This window comes from Mastigoproctus giganteus, chromosome 9, assembly GCF_048544385.1.
Source record: "Mastigoproctus giganteus isolate SK-2022 chromosome 9, ASM4854438v1, whole genome shotgun sequence".
NCBI lineage: Eukaryota > Metazoa > Arthropoda > Arachnida > Uropygi > Thelyphonidae > Mastigoproctus > Mastigoproctus giganteus.
Window position 1 is genome coordinate 70,937,580 of NC_143583.1, and position 17,241 is coordinate 70,954,820.

At 36.7% G+C, this 17,241-nt stretch overlaps 1 protein-coding gene across 3 annotated transcripts in view; it reads left to right on the plus strand.

Annotated features, from left to right (window-relative positions):
* Nucleotides 1-17,241, plus strand: part of whd (carnitine O-palmitoyltransferase whd) — a 333,289-nt gene that overhangs the window by 167,126 nt on the left and 148,922 nt on the right. For all 3 annotated transcript variants that reach the window (XM_090381653.1, XM_090381652.1, XM_090381654.1), the window contains one exon: nt 4,286-4,361. In XM_090381653.1, coding sequence (XP_090237779.1) covers nt 4,286-4,361 — 76 coding nt within the window. The remainder of the gene's footprint in view (nt 1-4,285; nt 4,362-17,241) is intronic.

Here is a 17,241-nt window from a genome sequence, read left to right on the forward strand (position 1 = left end):
TTGGTCAGAAAAGTGGCAGCTATGCTTTAATTCAGCAAAATGCAAGGTCTTACACCTGGGGAACAGCAACCCCAAAATTACTTATACACTTGGTGGAGGTGAACTAAAGCCAGTAGTGAAGGAATGGGACTTGGGAGTTACGATACCCGTTCAGACATGAAGACATGAAGTTGTCTCAGAATTGTGGACAGGTTGCAATGTTTGCTAGTAGAGATAACGACGTCATAATCACATAGAGGTGATTTTATAACCTTTATGTGATTAAATTATAAAACATTATGTTTTAAATTATTACCGAAAAACCGGTATTTTTTTAATCAATACCGGGAAAAAATGACCAGGTTCCCAGTATTCGAGATCCTGAGATTCCGGTATTGTAAGCCCTATTTGGGACGTATGACTGAACCCCAGGCAAAGAAAGCACTTAGTTATAATTGTAAATGGTCTGAATCTGTGTGCTAATGTCATGACTTTCCTAAATAGGTTGGGGGACAATGTTATCACCCGATGGGACATTGCGCTACTCCTGGCCTCTGTGTTAAATCTGAATATGACCTCGTTCTTGAGGTCCTCAAATGTAATTCCTAAGTCTGCCAAGTTCTTATGGTATAGATCTTCAATCAGCTCATCATTATTAGCCAGAATTGATGGGTTGTTGAGAGGTTGTTGATGGGTTGTTGAGCCTAGGGTGGTGGTGGTCACCACCACTCTAAGTCCAGTTGCCAAAGCAATACTGTCCCGGTCATTCTTAGTGGTGGTGGTGGTTTCCAATAGGACTCCTCCATTGCGGATTGGTCTAAGGAATTTAACTTTAACAGTTTTGAAATCTTTCCTCAGGGTGGTCTGGACTAATTCTTTAATCTCTGCACTGGTTTTAAATTCTGAGTCTTGTGTTGCTTTCAGCAAAAGAATATGCCGAGGCTTTGGTGGTTGGTGCTTTTGTAGTCTCAAGTTCTCCTTTCGGAGGTTGGTGCCTGGGATGACATTGGCAGAGTTTTGGCCATTGCCCAGGACACTAGCATATGACTGTACAGGAAGCTGTTTGTACAACTAGTTGCATTCTGATCTTCAGGCTCAATTGAAGAAGGGGTAGTCTTGGTGAAAGTATCCACCACCTTCTGCAGAATAGACGACTTCTGCCTGAGTTCATCGTTTACTGCCTTCAGCTTTTCACTCTCTATGAGAAGTGAGGTGGTGATAGTTTCTAGACCTGCCCAGAACTCTTGCACATAGTTCCCTGCCAACCTTTTAAACCGGTTATTGTCATGATTGACAAAGGCAACCAAGTTTTTGTGGAGTACAGATGCCACCTCTCTACACAACTTGGTGTAGAGAGGTGGCATCTGTAGCATCGTTGTGAGGTAGTGTCTGGGATGGCCAGCCTTTTAGAAGCTGGTAGCCCAGCTGCTACTGATTTGTCCAGCACTGATTGCAAGGATGGTTTGTTTGAAGCTAATGCTGGGTTTACTACAGCTGGTATTTGTGTTGAGTTGGGTGCTGCATTAGTGGCATCTGCAGCCGGAGTAGAGGCGGAGGCTGAAGCAGTAGCTGTCACTGCAGAAGGGCACCCTGGGATGTCTGAGGAAACTTGCACATATTTATCTAGGGGTCCATTCAGGACATTTGTCCCTCTAAGGATGGGTGAAGCCAAAGAGAACATGCTGGTGGTAGGGTTTGTGATGGCTGAGGGAGTAAATGTAGGGCAACAATTGGAGCTAGAGCATTCGCAAGGGATTCCAAGATAGATGCTGCTACAGGCGTGGACATAGAAAAGTCCAGTTCTGTAGGGTTGGTCTCATCAAGTTGTGCAGCAAAGGATGCACTGATATCTCTCACCGTAGGATTAGTAGAGGTGGATGGAGGGTGGGACTTTGACCTCTTTTTCTTTCTCTTTTCCTTTGATTTCTCTCCCGACTTCATGGTGGAGGCGCTAACAGCTGGTTTCAAGTCCTCTGCTGCCTCTGGTGCTGAGAAGCTAGATTCCTATCTAGAGCTCATAATTTATCCAGTCTGATTAATTGGATATACAGATAACCAGTTCTGTGTACAGTCTATTGATATTCTAAGTGTTCTGAAAATTCAGGATTAGTCGGTGAATTTTCAACTTCTGCCGCACTGTGTTGCTGCAATTGGCGGAAAGATGACTGATGTGTGATGTCATGCTTACTCCATTTAGCCTTACCTTGTTCCAGTACATTCATATGTTACCTGTCTGACCAGTCACTTGATTAACACTAATTTGCGTAAAATCAAATTTTAACCCAGTTATCTAATGATGACTCATTAGATAACTGGGTTAAAAACACTATAATACTATTAAATCCAGTGAGTAGGCACTGTCCACAGGCAAGGAACAGCCAACTGTAATGATTCTACGATGTCACTTGACTTGTTGTTGGAAATAAAGGCCTTTGTTCTTTGCCTTCCAGGAAGAAGCAATGGCCGTCCAAATGGAATGTTATTTTCCATAGACTAACTACAGTACCCCCACAACTGCACTTAGAATCTATTTAACTTCAAAATTTTTACCACTTAGCACTATATAGTCAACTGCAATACTGATGATACACATTTTAGATCTAATTACTGCATTATTTTCACTAAATTCCAGCATTGAAAAATTAGGTAATATCGACACATAGGTTATTAGGTAATAACCTATGTGGCGTGGATATTATGAACAAGCACATGGCGGCCAGTAGATACCCCAAATTTTGAAATGTTCATAAAAACTTAACACCAAAGAAGTTTGCCACAAAAATGGTAACAATCAACTCACCGACCCAAAAGGAACCAATGGACACTTTTACATACTTGCTGAATCCAAAAATTCACTAAAAAATTTGACTATACACAAAGCACCAAAATCATGTGTCTGACCATCAGTACTTGCTCAGCGCCACCTGCATGAGATGGAGCCAATCTCCATCTGCATGAGTTGGAGCCAATCCTCTGCTCGCTGCAGAAACACTTGTTGTCATTGTCCAGTTCCAGATACTTTAACTTGGCCCTAATTAAACTGTGGCCAATTATAATGGAGGTGGTTTCCAAATTACAGGTTAGCCAGGTCAGGGTGCTGGGAGTGAGGAAGCTTATCTCAAGAATGAAGTTCTGGGTGACCTTCCCTTTATTACTAAGAGTCAACCGAGTTTACCAAGTTTGCGATAGCACATTACATACCACTTTACAGTTTGAGAAACTTTGCCCTGTATAAACAGCTTCTTTATTTCTATTTTTTCATAATTTATATATTTAAATTTTTTCTTAACTAGTGCAGCAAAAGCTTGTATCTTCCTTCGACTGTGTGATCAATACTAATGTAATCTAATTGAATTGTTAATTTGCATGACATCCGACTCACTAATACCAAACTAGTACCTCAAAGACTACAAAAACAAAATATATTTATAATTGTAATAGTTGTTATTATTATTATTTTTTTTTTTTAAAGAAAAAGCTTAAAATTCTCAAAACACAATTTATAATATTTGTAGCACAGCTGTAGGGGATTATTTTTCACTAATTTTTCAGCGGTACTATAACTACTCTGATATTGAAATATGTTCATAATATATACTTGACCTATGATGCTGTTTAATTTATAAAATGATATAAAAATCATCTCTGTAGCATAAAGGAAAATGGTTATTTTAAAGAATTCCCAGTTGAGAAATTCTTTGGTGTACAATCACATTACAGCAGCAATGCCTCCTTCAACAGAAATTTAACACTCTGTCCATGTCATTCAAGTATAAAAACAAGTAAAAATCTTTTTGCAGCAGCTGTTTTATTTGCTTTTAGTTCTTTGGACTAAATTAAATGAATACTTCACTCTGTTAATGGGTTACCTCTGTTTTTAACTTATTATTTTATATATTCCTTTCGAATTATACCAAATTTTTCTCTCTCTCTCTCTCTCTCTGTGCGTGCATGCGTGCATCTGTGCACGCACGCGCATTTTTATAACCTTGCCACTAATGTTATGTAACCTGAAGTTGTTAAATTCTCTTATGATTGCAAAAGATACAAAGACAAGTAAATTTCTATTTTAATGATCTTTTTTGTCAGTTTTAGCTTCTTTATAACACCCATGAAAAATCAGTTTTCATTTGAAACTTATGAGCATTTTTGGGTTGCTGAGGTTGGTTTAACATTAGGAAACACATCTTTCTAACTTATTTATGTAATTTTTTCCTTTATCTCAAGTTGTACATAATCTTACTTCTAGCTTTGTTTTTGTGTCTGAAATACATTTTGTTTCTTATCATGATTTTTTCTTCATCAGGGTTAGCTGGGCTAAAGCTAGAAAAGAATTTTTTTCTAAAGGCCTCAACAGAGCTTCTTTGGATGCTATTGAAAAGGTATAATAAATATCTCTATGTTTTTAGTGGTTATTTAGTTCATTTCAAGGTTAATTTATTTGTATTGGCTGTTATTTCATCCTAAAAGGAACACCTCTCAACAACTATTACTAATTAAATTTAAAATCTTTTTAGTGAAAGATTCACCTCATTTTGAAATCCTAAGAAACTGCTGAAAAAAACTATATGGCACATATAAAAACCAAATGATGCTTACCACTTCTTTCAGCACTCAGCACCAAGCATCACTTAAGTGTATATATCACTTGAAAGTGTGCTAATGTACCGTTTCTCTCACAGTACCTTTGCTGCTAGACGGGTAGGTATAGTTTTGATTTCTTAAAGAAGAAATGTATGTAATGAATTTCACACACACACACACACACACACACACACACACACACACACACACACACACACACACACACACACACACACACACACACACACACTTGATTTGACAGTTATCCAACCCAGGAATATAAATGCAAATTGTGTTCAAAAATTTTCATTCGTGGCAGCGTTATATGGAAATAATGGACAATAATATGAAATCAGGGCAGATTACGAATAAAAAAAGCACCATCATTATGACTGTAATATTTTAATGATACAGAGGAAAGTACAGCAAGTCCTCTCTCTCTCTTTGTCACGGTTACATTTCTAGAATTGTGACAAACAACGTGGTTCATCGCCCTCCATATGTACTGACTTGCATATGACAATTATTGCATTAAAGATATGTTACAAAGGTAAAAAGTTTCATTAAGTGGGTTAAGAACACAGTTATTCTATAGGAACACATTTATCATTTTTAATAAACTATAAAAATACTACTAAGGAGAAAAACAACTGGAAACTTGCCCCCTCGTAACATTGGCGTTCATGGCGAGCAAACGTGCCTGTTGCAGCTCTTCATAGCAACAGCAAAGAAGTATAGATAAGAGGGGATTAGAGCAGGATTAGTGAAGTAGAGCGGGGTTTCATAGGTTATTTAGTATATCATAAAGTTTATTTTCATAGGTTTTTTTTTTTTTTTTTTTCTTATAATAGTTTGATTTTTTTAATATTATATATATATATTTTTTGAAAGTTTCTTTTATTAATAATTAGTAAATTTTATAATGGTTATTACAAGATCTGCCTTGAACACTTCATCAGAGGGTACCATGACTCATACAGAAATAGCCGACAGCAATTCCCAGGTGAGTCATGATTTTATCCTTTGCAGAACCTGTGGCATGTATTCCAAGGTAAAGTGGATAATCCTAGCTCACTTGGCAATTCTTTTCTTTGTCACTGTTGTAACGAGTGCAACAATCTTAAGTTTAAAATTTGGTGCATTGCTAGAACAATTTGAGTCACTGAAAAAACAGGTGTTTGCCCTCGGGAATAATGTATCTGGGAGCTCATCAGGGACTCAAGACTCTAGAAACCCATCAAGTGATGCACTCCTGATTTTGGCCCTAGAACAGAATAACCAAGTGGAAACTACTCGGTTCAAAAGGACTCTTTTATTAGGAGACTCCATAGTCAAAGAAACAGGAAATATTTTTTGTAATAAGGATAAGTGGACTAGAACAAGGGTATGTCAGCCAGGAGCAACTATTAATGATGTCACAACAGACTGTTAGATTTTAAGGGGGTAAAGAGAATATTATTATTCATGTGGGGACTAATGACATTAAGGATACACAATCTGATGATTTGTTAGACAAATACAGGACCATGCTAAAGAAATGCCACGTGTTAGGTCACAATGTCTATGTGTCTGCAATTTTAGCCCAGGCACGATAGGAGGGATTATAGGCTGAAAGCCTTGGGAATTAACTCAAGACTTGAAGGTCTCTGCAAGGCTTTTGGGGTGATATTTATACAGCTTGGTCCACACTCGTAGGTAGAAGGAATCAGTTTTGTAGGGACGGCATACATTTAAACAAAGGTGGTGCAAGAGTTTTTGCCAGTATTATTGAGAATACCTTAAAAGTTCAGGGAAACTGCTAATTTGATGTGGGGGACAAGGGTAATATAGATACGCATTTATCTGATAATATTGGTCAAAGTAATGCTTGCACATACCTCAAGAGTTCTTGTTTGTTACCGCAACAGAACATATTGGCAAGATGTTCTGAGAACAGAAACATTTCAAATGAGGGGATATTTAATACCAGGGAAGCGGGCTTAAATAACTTTAAGGGGTGTGTCGGGTATAGTTAACTATACAGTGGATCCCCGCTTTACGATATTAATTCATTCCAGAGACACAATCGTATCATGAAATATCGTATTGTGAACCCAATAACACATTGTTTTTTGATAATTCATTCCAAGTCCTCGGAAGTTGAAATTTTCGCTATATAACTAAGCTATTTATCTCTGTAAAAGGTGATTTTTATAACAAATTGCATTAGTTTTATATAGAACATTGAATACCGTATTTTCCAGTGTATACCACGCACCTTTTATCTAAAAATAACTCGCCCTAAAATTGTGGTGCATCTTATACACCGGAATAAATAAACAGTAGAGCAAAGATAAAACAGTAGAAAAAAGATTAAAAAATGCTGATGGTGCCACACATTTTTGCTTATTTCCCCCCCCCCCCAATGTTGTTTAAAATGATAATTGATAATTATAAACATTAAAAAAACAAAAATCGTAATTTTCATTTAACTTACATTGGAAAAGCTGTGTCAATGGTGGTGTGGTGATGGAAGAGAATCTTTTACCATAAAGATATCAGGACAAACTTCAGGATCTGGTGTTCTTTCTGATCGCTACCTCTTGCTACTTATGGTATAAAAACTGTCCAAAGCGGTTTGCTTTTGGTGCTTTCTCTGAAGGTTCTTGAAATAACTTAACACCTGATCTTCAGATTTGCAGGTCATCAATTCAGTGGTTTCAATATCTGGATTTTTTTCTTACTGTCCTCTTCACAATATCCCATGCAGCAAACATGTCCTTAATTTCTTGAGTTGTTTCTACACAGCCATCTTCCTCATGTTCCTCATCTCCACTGTCATGCTCGCCCATCTGCTCTAATTCCTGGAACTTCTCTGTTGTCAACTCCCTTCCGTGGTTCACAATTAACTCCTCCACATCTTCCGCATTAATCTCTAGAGCCAAGGAATCGCCAAGAGTGATAATTTTCTGCTCTAGAACACCCTTCAGCTTCAAATCCTTCAAAATCACGGATGACTGAAGGCCATAAATTCTTCCAGGCTACATTGAGGCATTGAGCTGAAACTTCATTCCAAGAACTGACAATCATTTGTACATAATCTAAGATGTTAAACCTGGTCTTCCAGAATTCCTTTTAAGGTGATGGCTCTGTCTCCTGAAGTCTCTTCAAAGCACTTTGCATGCATCTTCTTTGTTTAAATTTTTTTAAAGTTGACAATCACTTGCTGATCCATTGGCTGAAGCAGAGGGGTGGTATTGGGTGGGAGAAATTTGACAGTAATGAAGTTAAATTGCTCCTCCAGAGATCGGGCAAGTTGGGGATCATGACCTGGAGCATTATCCAAAATTAATAGTGCCTTTAAAGGAAGTTTGTTTTTTTCTAAGTAAGCCTTTGACTGAAGGTCAAAACACATCAAATATCCATTCATTGAAGAGGTGTCTTGTCACCCAGGCCTTCTTGTTACGCTGCCAAAAGACACCAAACCTGCTTTTGATGACCTTTTGCTGTTTAAACATTCTGGGAGTTTCTGAGTGGTAAACCAACATTGGCTTAAGTTTAAAATCACCATAGGCATTGGACCCTAATAGCAGAGTAAGCCTATCCTTCATAGGCTTATGACCAGGCAACAAGGCCTCTTCTTTTGTGATATATGTTTGCCTAGACATCCTTTTCCAAAAGAGGCCCGTTTCATCTGTATTAAAGACACTTGCTGAGGAAGGTAATCCTCCTTCTCAATGAGCTCTTGAAACTCCACTTTAAAATTTTCAGCTGCTTCCTGATCAGCACTGCAAGCCTCTCCATGCCTTATAACACTTTTAATATTGGACGTTTTTCTAAAACTGTCGAACCAACCTTTTCTGGCTTTAAAGTCCCCATATCACATATCACTAGCTGAAGGTGTTTTAGTCTTTAAGTCCTCAAAAATCTGCTTTGCACATTCACAAATATATTGTTCAGGGCTGTATCACCCTTCATTTGTTTTTCTTTTATCCGCAGCAACAAAAGCCTTTCCATTTACAATCAGTTCTCTGCCTTTTTGGACTGTGTTAGATTCATCACTTACTTTTAACTTTTTTAAGGTTTTCTTTTTGTTTCACTATTGTAGAAATGGTTGACTAAAAAACCATATTTGCACACCAATGAACTAATTTAGCACCATCATATTTTTTCACTATTTATTGTTTAATTTTAATTGAAATTTTCTTCTTACTGCGCTCTTTATGGGCCATATTATTTTATTATTGAATATTATTGAATTCTTGCCATATTATTGAATTCTTGAACAAGAATTCAATAGAGTAAATTTATGGAAAGTAAGCACAAAAAATCACTTGAACTAAAGGATATGAAAACAAAACGCTTGCCCAACACGTTTACAGATGCTGCTATTGGCTGAGACAAAGGACCACATGGTCCAGTCAGAGACAATCGTAAGCCAATGTAGAACAAAATAACAAAATAAGTAGGATTGCTGGTTAGTAGAATTAGCCACTCAAATCATTAAAATGCACTACACTTTCACCGTTTATTGCTATGTTTTGTTATAAGAATGAATTTTGAACACATTTATGATAATTTTTAAAGCACGTTTCTGAAGGTCACTACAATAAAAACAATTTGCACTTTCCAGTTTATTGGGCTTTTCTGTTAGCGCAAGTTAGTTTCTATTATAAACGGGTAGTAAACTCAATCTTATTGCATTTGTGATAATACCGATAACTGGAGTTTTGTGGGTTTTTACCTTACAGTATTATGGTGAAATGTGTTTCCCCTTCACTGAAATCATATAAAAAACAAAAATAAATTTCCGGAATCTTCTCCTCATTCCTATTTTTTAAGCTCTGTTTAATAGAATTAATTAATTAAAATAAAATTAAAATTCAATTCACAAATGTGATGACAATATCCTGCACTTACTACATATCGTATAGTGAAAGGTATTTTATTATGGAGAGTTCATCGTAAAGCGGGGGTCCACTCTACAAGAACACTAAATCTTAATTGTTTATACAGTAATTTCAAAGTGTTATCAATAAAATGAATGAATTCAAACTGCTGGTTAGGACAAGTAACGCTGACATAATAGGGCTTACAGAAACTTGGTGCCACCCAGAGAAAGGGATTGATGAGTTTCAGTACAGTATGTATAATGTATTTAGGAAGGATAGGGAAGATAGAAGGGGTGGTGGGGTCATGCTTCTTATCAAATGCAGCCTGAGTGCGACGCCAGCTTTCCAGGTTTCAGACTTTTCACATGCTAGTATAGAATTTGTACGGTGTGAGATTGTTGGAAGCAAAGGTATAATGAGAGTGGGAGTAATCTACAGGCCAGGTGATTGTGAAGATTATGATGAGAGCCTCTACATGCAAATAGAATGGGCAAGTAAGCGAGCGTGAATGTCTTATTATGGGTGATTTTAATTTGTCTCTAATTCATTGGAGCAAATGGGAAGGAAACTCTACATGGGGGACAAAATTTTGAAATCAACTAGATGATTGCTACTTGTATCAACGTGTCAGGGAAAGTACTAGGGAAAAGAATTCTTTATACATCACCCATGAACCAGATGACATAATAGGGCTGACAGTACAGGAACCAGTAACAGGAAGTGATCGTGGAGTTCTGTGGTGGAGATGAAGAGAGAGAGGTAGCAGCAGTTAAAGGCAAAGGAAGGGATTATAATTTCCGGAAAGGAAATTACGACAGCTTAAGATGCTATATGGCTCTATTATCTGGGTAGATGTCTCACAGGGAGTGAATACAATTGAATTATGGTATACCTTTAAAACATTAATCACAGAAGCTTTGAATGCTTATACAGCCACTCCTCAACTTACATAAGAGTTGCATTCTGCGGAACCCTATGTAAGTCGGAATTTCCCTAAATTCTTATGCAGCACTCGCAGCTATGCGTGCTGAATTTGATTGAAGCAAAAAATAAAAGTTCGATGAACATGTAAATAGAATTATTTATTCAATTTTTTTATCTGATGTGCAGGAAAATTTACAAAGGTGTACAAAATTACAAAAATTTCAAAATTATAAAATTACAAAAAGAGAGAAGAGATGCATAACGTTAGTAAGATTTACCTTTCCAGCATCGTTGCCAGAAATCACTCTCCAGCTGATAAGCACGCCGCTGCGGAAGTTGAGGGCTGTAGCGATTTAGAAGGGGTTTTTTCCAACACATCATAAATTTCTCTGCAGCTGCAGAATTGGCACTGGTTAGTTCACTGCATACTTTAATGTTTTGAAAACCAGCACAATGCTTGAACCTATTAAACCACCCATTGATTGCCACAAACTTGGCTTGGGGTTCGCCATACTTATCCTTAATATCTTCATAAATACTTTTTGCTTGAATGGCCATTTGCCTCAGGGGTGCTTGCTTATGAATCTGATTTTCCATCCATATTATTAATAGTTTTTCCATCTGCGATATAGCACCTGTATGCTATCGATCTTAAATGCATTGATCTTTTAACATGTTCTTTTATATGCACACTGTCCCTTAAAATAGTATTCACTGTTGAAGTAGTGAGACCTAATTCCGTGCAATAGATGACAAACTTTGTCCTGCTTTGTACTTCTTAATCATTTTCATCTTAATTTCTAAATCAATTTTGTTTGGTTTCCAAGCACTGCGACTACATGCTCTTTCCCTTCATCATTCTAATAAGTAAATATCAATGAAAAGTAGATTCTGAAAATTTACTTATGTTTTTTTGTATGAATGAAGGTTTCAGTGAAGGGGAACACATTTCACCATAATAACGTAAAAACTCAAACAATTCCAGTTATTGGTATTATCACAAATGCAATAATATCGAGTTTACTACCCACTATAATAGATTGCACTAGCAGAAATATCCAATAAACTGGAAAGTGCAAATTGTTTTTATTGTTTTATGGTCGTGACTTCCAGAAATGTTCTTTATAAAAATATCAACAAAGGTTCAAAATTGATTATTATAATGGAACATATGATAACTATGAAAGGGTAGTGCAATTTCCATTATAAAAATAATCTTTTAGAGAGATAAATAGTTTAGTTATATAGTGAAAATTTCAACTTTCAAGGTCTTGGAACGAATTACTAAAAAAAAATAAAAAAACAAAAAACGTGTTATACAGTTATTGGGTTTACATTATGGTATTTTCCGATACCTCCATTTATTCCTATGGGATGCAAAATACGTTTCTGTTTTTTTTAAAATTTGCACCAGCCAGCAAAAACTTACATAAAGTCGAATTTCTGTAAGTTGAGTATTACGTACTGTATACCGTTAAAAAAAAATGGTGGCTGTATACTGTTAAAAAAATATTCCACGAGGATTCCAAGTTGGATGAATAATGAAATTGCCAGATTACTTCAGCAGAAAAAGACAGTGTGGAAAAGTTACACAGCAATAAAAAGTACTAAAGCCTATAACAGCTACAAATTGATCTGTAACAGTGCCACAGAAAATGTTAGGCTGGCAAAGGCAGATTATGAGAAATTGCTAGTAAAGAGAGCAAAGAGGGGGAGGATAAGGAATTCTTTGCATATATAAATGCAAAAAAGAGAGGAACAAACCAGATTGGACCCTTATGTAATGGAAGTGGGATAGTATTAGATACCCCAGCTGAAGTTGTAGATGAACTCAACAGTTATTTTGCATCAGTATTTACAGAAGAAAAACCCTGTACATCAATGAGAAATTATGGGAGTGAAGTTGAAAAAAATGTAATTAATGATGTTGAAATTTCACATGTTTATTTAATGAAAAATTTCGAGCCTACAGGCCAGTAAGGCTCCTTGGATTTATTATTATTATTAGCCATGTGGTGCAAGGAAGCCTCGAGGCTTATACTGCACCAGCCAAAAAAAAAAAAAAAATTCTGAATTACCCTGAGAGAGAGAGAGAGAGAGAGAGAGAAAGAAATAGAAGGGAATCACCAAGAAAGAGAAGAATGATGATATTCAACTCAGGACCCTGGGTGTGCCAAGCCCATACTCACCAGATGTGAGCCCCTAGGGTAATAGCATATACCCTATAATCTCAAAGGAGGTGGCAAGTGAGTGCATTGAACCATTAAGGCTAATTATGAGAGCATCACTGGACTCGGGAGTGATTCCACTAGATTGGAAAAGTGCCAATGTATCTCCAATGCATAAGGGTGGTTCTAAGAGTGAAGTGGGAAATTACTGGCCAGTTAGTCTAACTTCAGTAGTAGAGAAAATCATGGAGACAGCAACCAAGGATGGATCATTTAGATAGAAAGGAATTCTGAAGGATACTCAACATGGTTTTGTAAAGGGAAAATGATGTTTAACTAATCTGGTTAGCTATTTTTACAGGATCACTCAAGAGCTGGACTTGGGTAATAATTTCAACATTGTTTATTTGGATTTCAGCAAAGCATTTGACTCAGTCCCACGTGAGCGGTTACTTTATAAGCTGGATAGCTGGATGGTTTCAGGGCAGAGGGTTGTGATAAATGGTTATTCCTCAGATTGGGTTGATGTAAGAAGTGGGGTTCCCCAATGATCAATATTAGGGCCACTGTTGTTTTTGTGATTTTCATAAATGACATCGATGAAGAGATAGAGGGCGTGATGTTTAAATTTGCAGATGATGTAAAGATTGGTAGAGTATTGAATGATCACAACCAAGCAGAGCTTCTTCAAAGTGATCTAGATAGACTTCAGTAATGGTCAGAAAGATGGCAACTCTCCTTTAATCCAGCAAAGTATAAGGTAACCTGGGGAACAGTAACCCCAAAATAACTTATACACATGGTGGAGTTGAACTAAAGCCGGTAGTGGAGGAAAGGGACTTTGGTATTATGATACGGTCAGACATGAAGTTCTCCAAGCATTGTAGACTGGTTGAAAGGAAGGCCCATGGTGTCCTATCGATGAATTATTGAACAATTTCTAGTAGAGATAAGGATGTCATAATCCCATTATATAAGGCTGTTGTTAGACTACACTTGGAATACTGTGTTCAAGTATGGAGACACCACTTAAAGAAAGATATTGTGCTTCTTGAAAGGGGTCAAAGACGGATAACTTGCCTGGTGAGATCGGCAAAAGGGCTTCTGTATGCGGAAAGACTTTGAATATGTGGGTTGCAGAGCTTGGAAACTAGGTACCTTAGAGGAGACTTGAATATGCCTCTCAGAGACTTTTAAGTCTCTGAGAGGCATAAGCAAAATGAATAAGGACAAAATTTTTACGGTTATAAATGATTCTAGAATTAGGGGCCATAATTTCAAGTTACTGGTGGGGGGAGATGTTTAGATTGGATTGCAGGAAGTTCTATTTTAGCCAGCGAGTTATAAATTACTGGAATAAGTTACCTACATGGGTGGTAGAGGCTGACAGTTTGGGGAAATTCAAACGTCAGCTGGACCTACGGGAGGAGAGAAACACACAGGTTGTCTATTTCCTTTTCTGTTGTTATTATTATTTTATTCTTATTTTATTTTATTTTACTTATATTTTATTTTACTATTTTATTTTATTTTACTTATAATTTTTATTTTATATATAAGTAATATTTAATTTTATAAAATAAGTAATATTTTATTTTACTTATTTTTTGTTATTTTATTTTATTATTATTTTTTTTAGCTGGTGCAGTATAAGCATAGGCTTCCTTGCACCATGTGGCCCATTGCTAATACTAATGCTAATACAGGTGACCCCCGCTTAACTCTGATAATTTGTTCCCTAAAAACAGAGCGCTAAGTGAATCCGCGCTAAGCGAGCGCCGCATTCCCATAAGGTAACATATGTATTTGTGAGTTGCGGTCGGTGCCATAGGATATTTCCTAATCAATAATAAACAGTAGTGAAAAGATACACAAATGTCAATCAAAATATTTAATATTCAAATATTTGTACATATAAAATATTCTGTATTACATAAGGTATATAATTATGTGGTAACTACTTACGTATCAAAATTAAACTTAAAATTCCAATTAAAATCATGAATTTGATTGATCTAAATTGATTTAATTTAATTGATGAATTTAATCATGAAAAATGTGTCGATTTTGGGTCAACCCAAAATTTGGCCCTCTTCCAAATAAACTAAAAGGGGTATTAATTTTAAATCCCCTGCAGCGTTACCACCCAACAATAAAGTCAACCGATCCTGCGCTGCTTTGAAACCTGGCATGTTTTTTTCTTCTTTCAATATGAAACTTCTTTCAGGCATTCGTTTCCGCAAAACTCCTGCTTCATCTATGTTAAAAATTTGTTGAGAAGTATAACACGTAATATCTCTCTTCAATAATTTTAATAAGTTCTTTTTTGGAAGGTTCGGCTCCTGCACTTGCGGCTTCTCCCTGGATTTTAAATCTATTCAACCAGCCTTTACTAGTTTTAAATGGTTCCGCTTTTTTTTTTTTTTTTTTTTTTTAGGTGAGTTTTCTTCAGATCATCATATTGGCTAATCTCTCTGTCTCTCTCTCTCTCTCTGTCTTTTTTTTTATTTTTTAATTTTTTTTTATTAGGTGAGTTTTCTTCAGATCATCATATTGGCTAATCTCTCTGTCTCTCTCTCTCTCTTTTTTTTTTTTTTTTATAATAATATTTAACTTAACTGAATTCTGCATTGGATATTATCTTCTAATTTTAATATCCATATATTATATGGATATTAAAATTAGTTAAGTCTTTCCATTTCAATCCTAATAGCCGGCCTAGCCCTAGTTGCTTGCAGTGGAACAGCTATCTTTCCCGCTGCTAAAATGAATTCTTTATTTTTTTTTATAATTGTTCTTACAATTAAACTTGCGAGTCCTAAATTATAACACACATCCACTTGTCTTTGACTGGAATCAGTTTGCTTCAAAACGTCTAATTTAATTTTAAAATTCAGTCTTTTTCTTATATTTATAGTCTTCGTACTGCGCTCAGACGTTGTTGCTTTTTCATTCTTATCGGCCATTATTACTCTTTAAAAATGTAACTGCGTTGGTTGCATTAATTATGATACAATGTTCAAGTAAACTGTCCGTTTCGCACAATGTCTAATACGGTACTGAGTGATGACTAGACTTCGGATAAATGCATATAATGCAAATATTACAAGCAATATACTTGATCATTTTTTAAAATGTTGATCTCGGAACTACGTAACAAGTCACTGTATTGCAATTAAATTAGCATGCGAGAAAATTTCACTGAGTGTGGGAAAATTTCTAAAGTCAGCTTGGGAAACGTTTTAATGCTGTTTTGGTATTCATTTTCAAGCTATCGACTCCAACAAATGAAACGATTTCGTTAAATATGCCAAAAATGCAATCTGTAAAAGAGCTTTATAGTGATCTGTGACAGCGTTATAGTCAGATGCGGGTTATAATATAAGAACAGCGTTACAGCAAATCAGCATAAAGCGAACCGTGTTATAATGGGGGCCTGCTGTATTAATACTCTCCAACATGTCATGATCTTGAGTCAGCTGTTTTTCTCCTTAGTATAAACATTCTTGTAATGTAAGCTATAAATAAGTCAATGGTTTATTGTTGCAGTTTTAGTTTTTTAAAAAGAACTGATTTTTGTTTATTTAATTTGCTTTTCTTTCTTTTTAAAATTCTTAGTAACAGGAAATTGCATCATCAATAAATGTATGACAATGCATTCACTTTCAAAAGATTCCTTTTTCATCTCCCCTTGATGTATGTGCCTGTATGTGGTGAGGAAACTTCCCAGTGATGCTGCTTGTCTTACAGATTAACATCACTGGGATGCAATGTCCACAGGTAAGGTTCCAAGCTAACATAGCAGGAATCCAGTGTGTTTCCAGTGCACTGTGACCTGTGGAAACTTGGAAAGGGCAATCCTGATGGTTGAGAGTTCCCTGCTTCGACAAGACAGGTGGTTCTGGGATGACTCGCCCAGGATCAGCTGGCTAGTGGGTTTTCTTGCAAGTGTGCTATACCGTAGTCTGAGAGACAGGATTCAGGCTGGCAGTGGCATAGTTATAGTCTCTGGGCATATCTGGCATCCCACTCCCTAGTACATTTATTGCTTGCCAATTAGTGGACTTCTCATTTGTGCTCCATGGTGGGTGGGAACCTTGGGCGTTGAACCAAAATAAAACATTATGAATCCTGATTGTCTGTTTTCCTTCTGGGCCTCAACATGTTCCCTGCCAAAAATGAATGACATGGATACAGACACTCCGCCATTGCCTGTCCCAAGCCTAGATGAGAAAGGAGGGGGGGGGGAGCATACCTCACGTAAAAAAACACCGGGCTCAGCTGGCTTCGGCCGACTGTACATGGGAATGGGCCCCTGCCTGAGTTACAGGTGGAGATGCAGGATCTATCTTCAGCAACAGTGGAAGTCTTTCACTCTTCCAAGGTACTGGTCCCATCTAATTGTGGACTATGCAGCAGGGGAATGGCAAGCCGGCTGCATTATCTGTCTTAAACCCTGTGGATCTCAGTCATTGTAAGATAAACATTCATGCTACCACTTCCGGGGTAACCGACACAGCCTGCACTTCTTATACCACGAAGAACAGCTGTGAAGAAAGCTATATGGTCAGCCAAAACTCAAATGTATCTCTCAATGCTAAATGTAAGATCGCTTTACAAGACAGAGAAAATAAAATTGGTAGAAGAAGAATTGTAAAAGATCAAATGGGATATTGTAGGAATGTTAGAGACACATTGGACAGAAGAAGGAACAC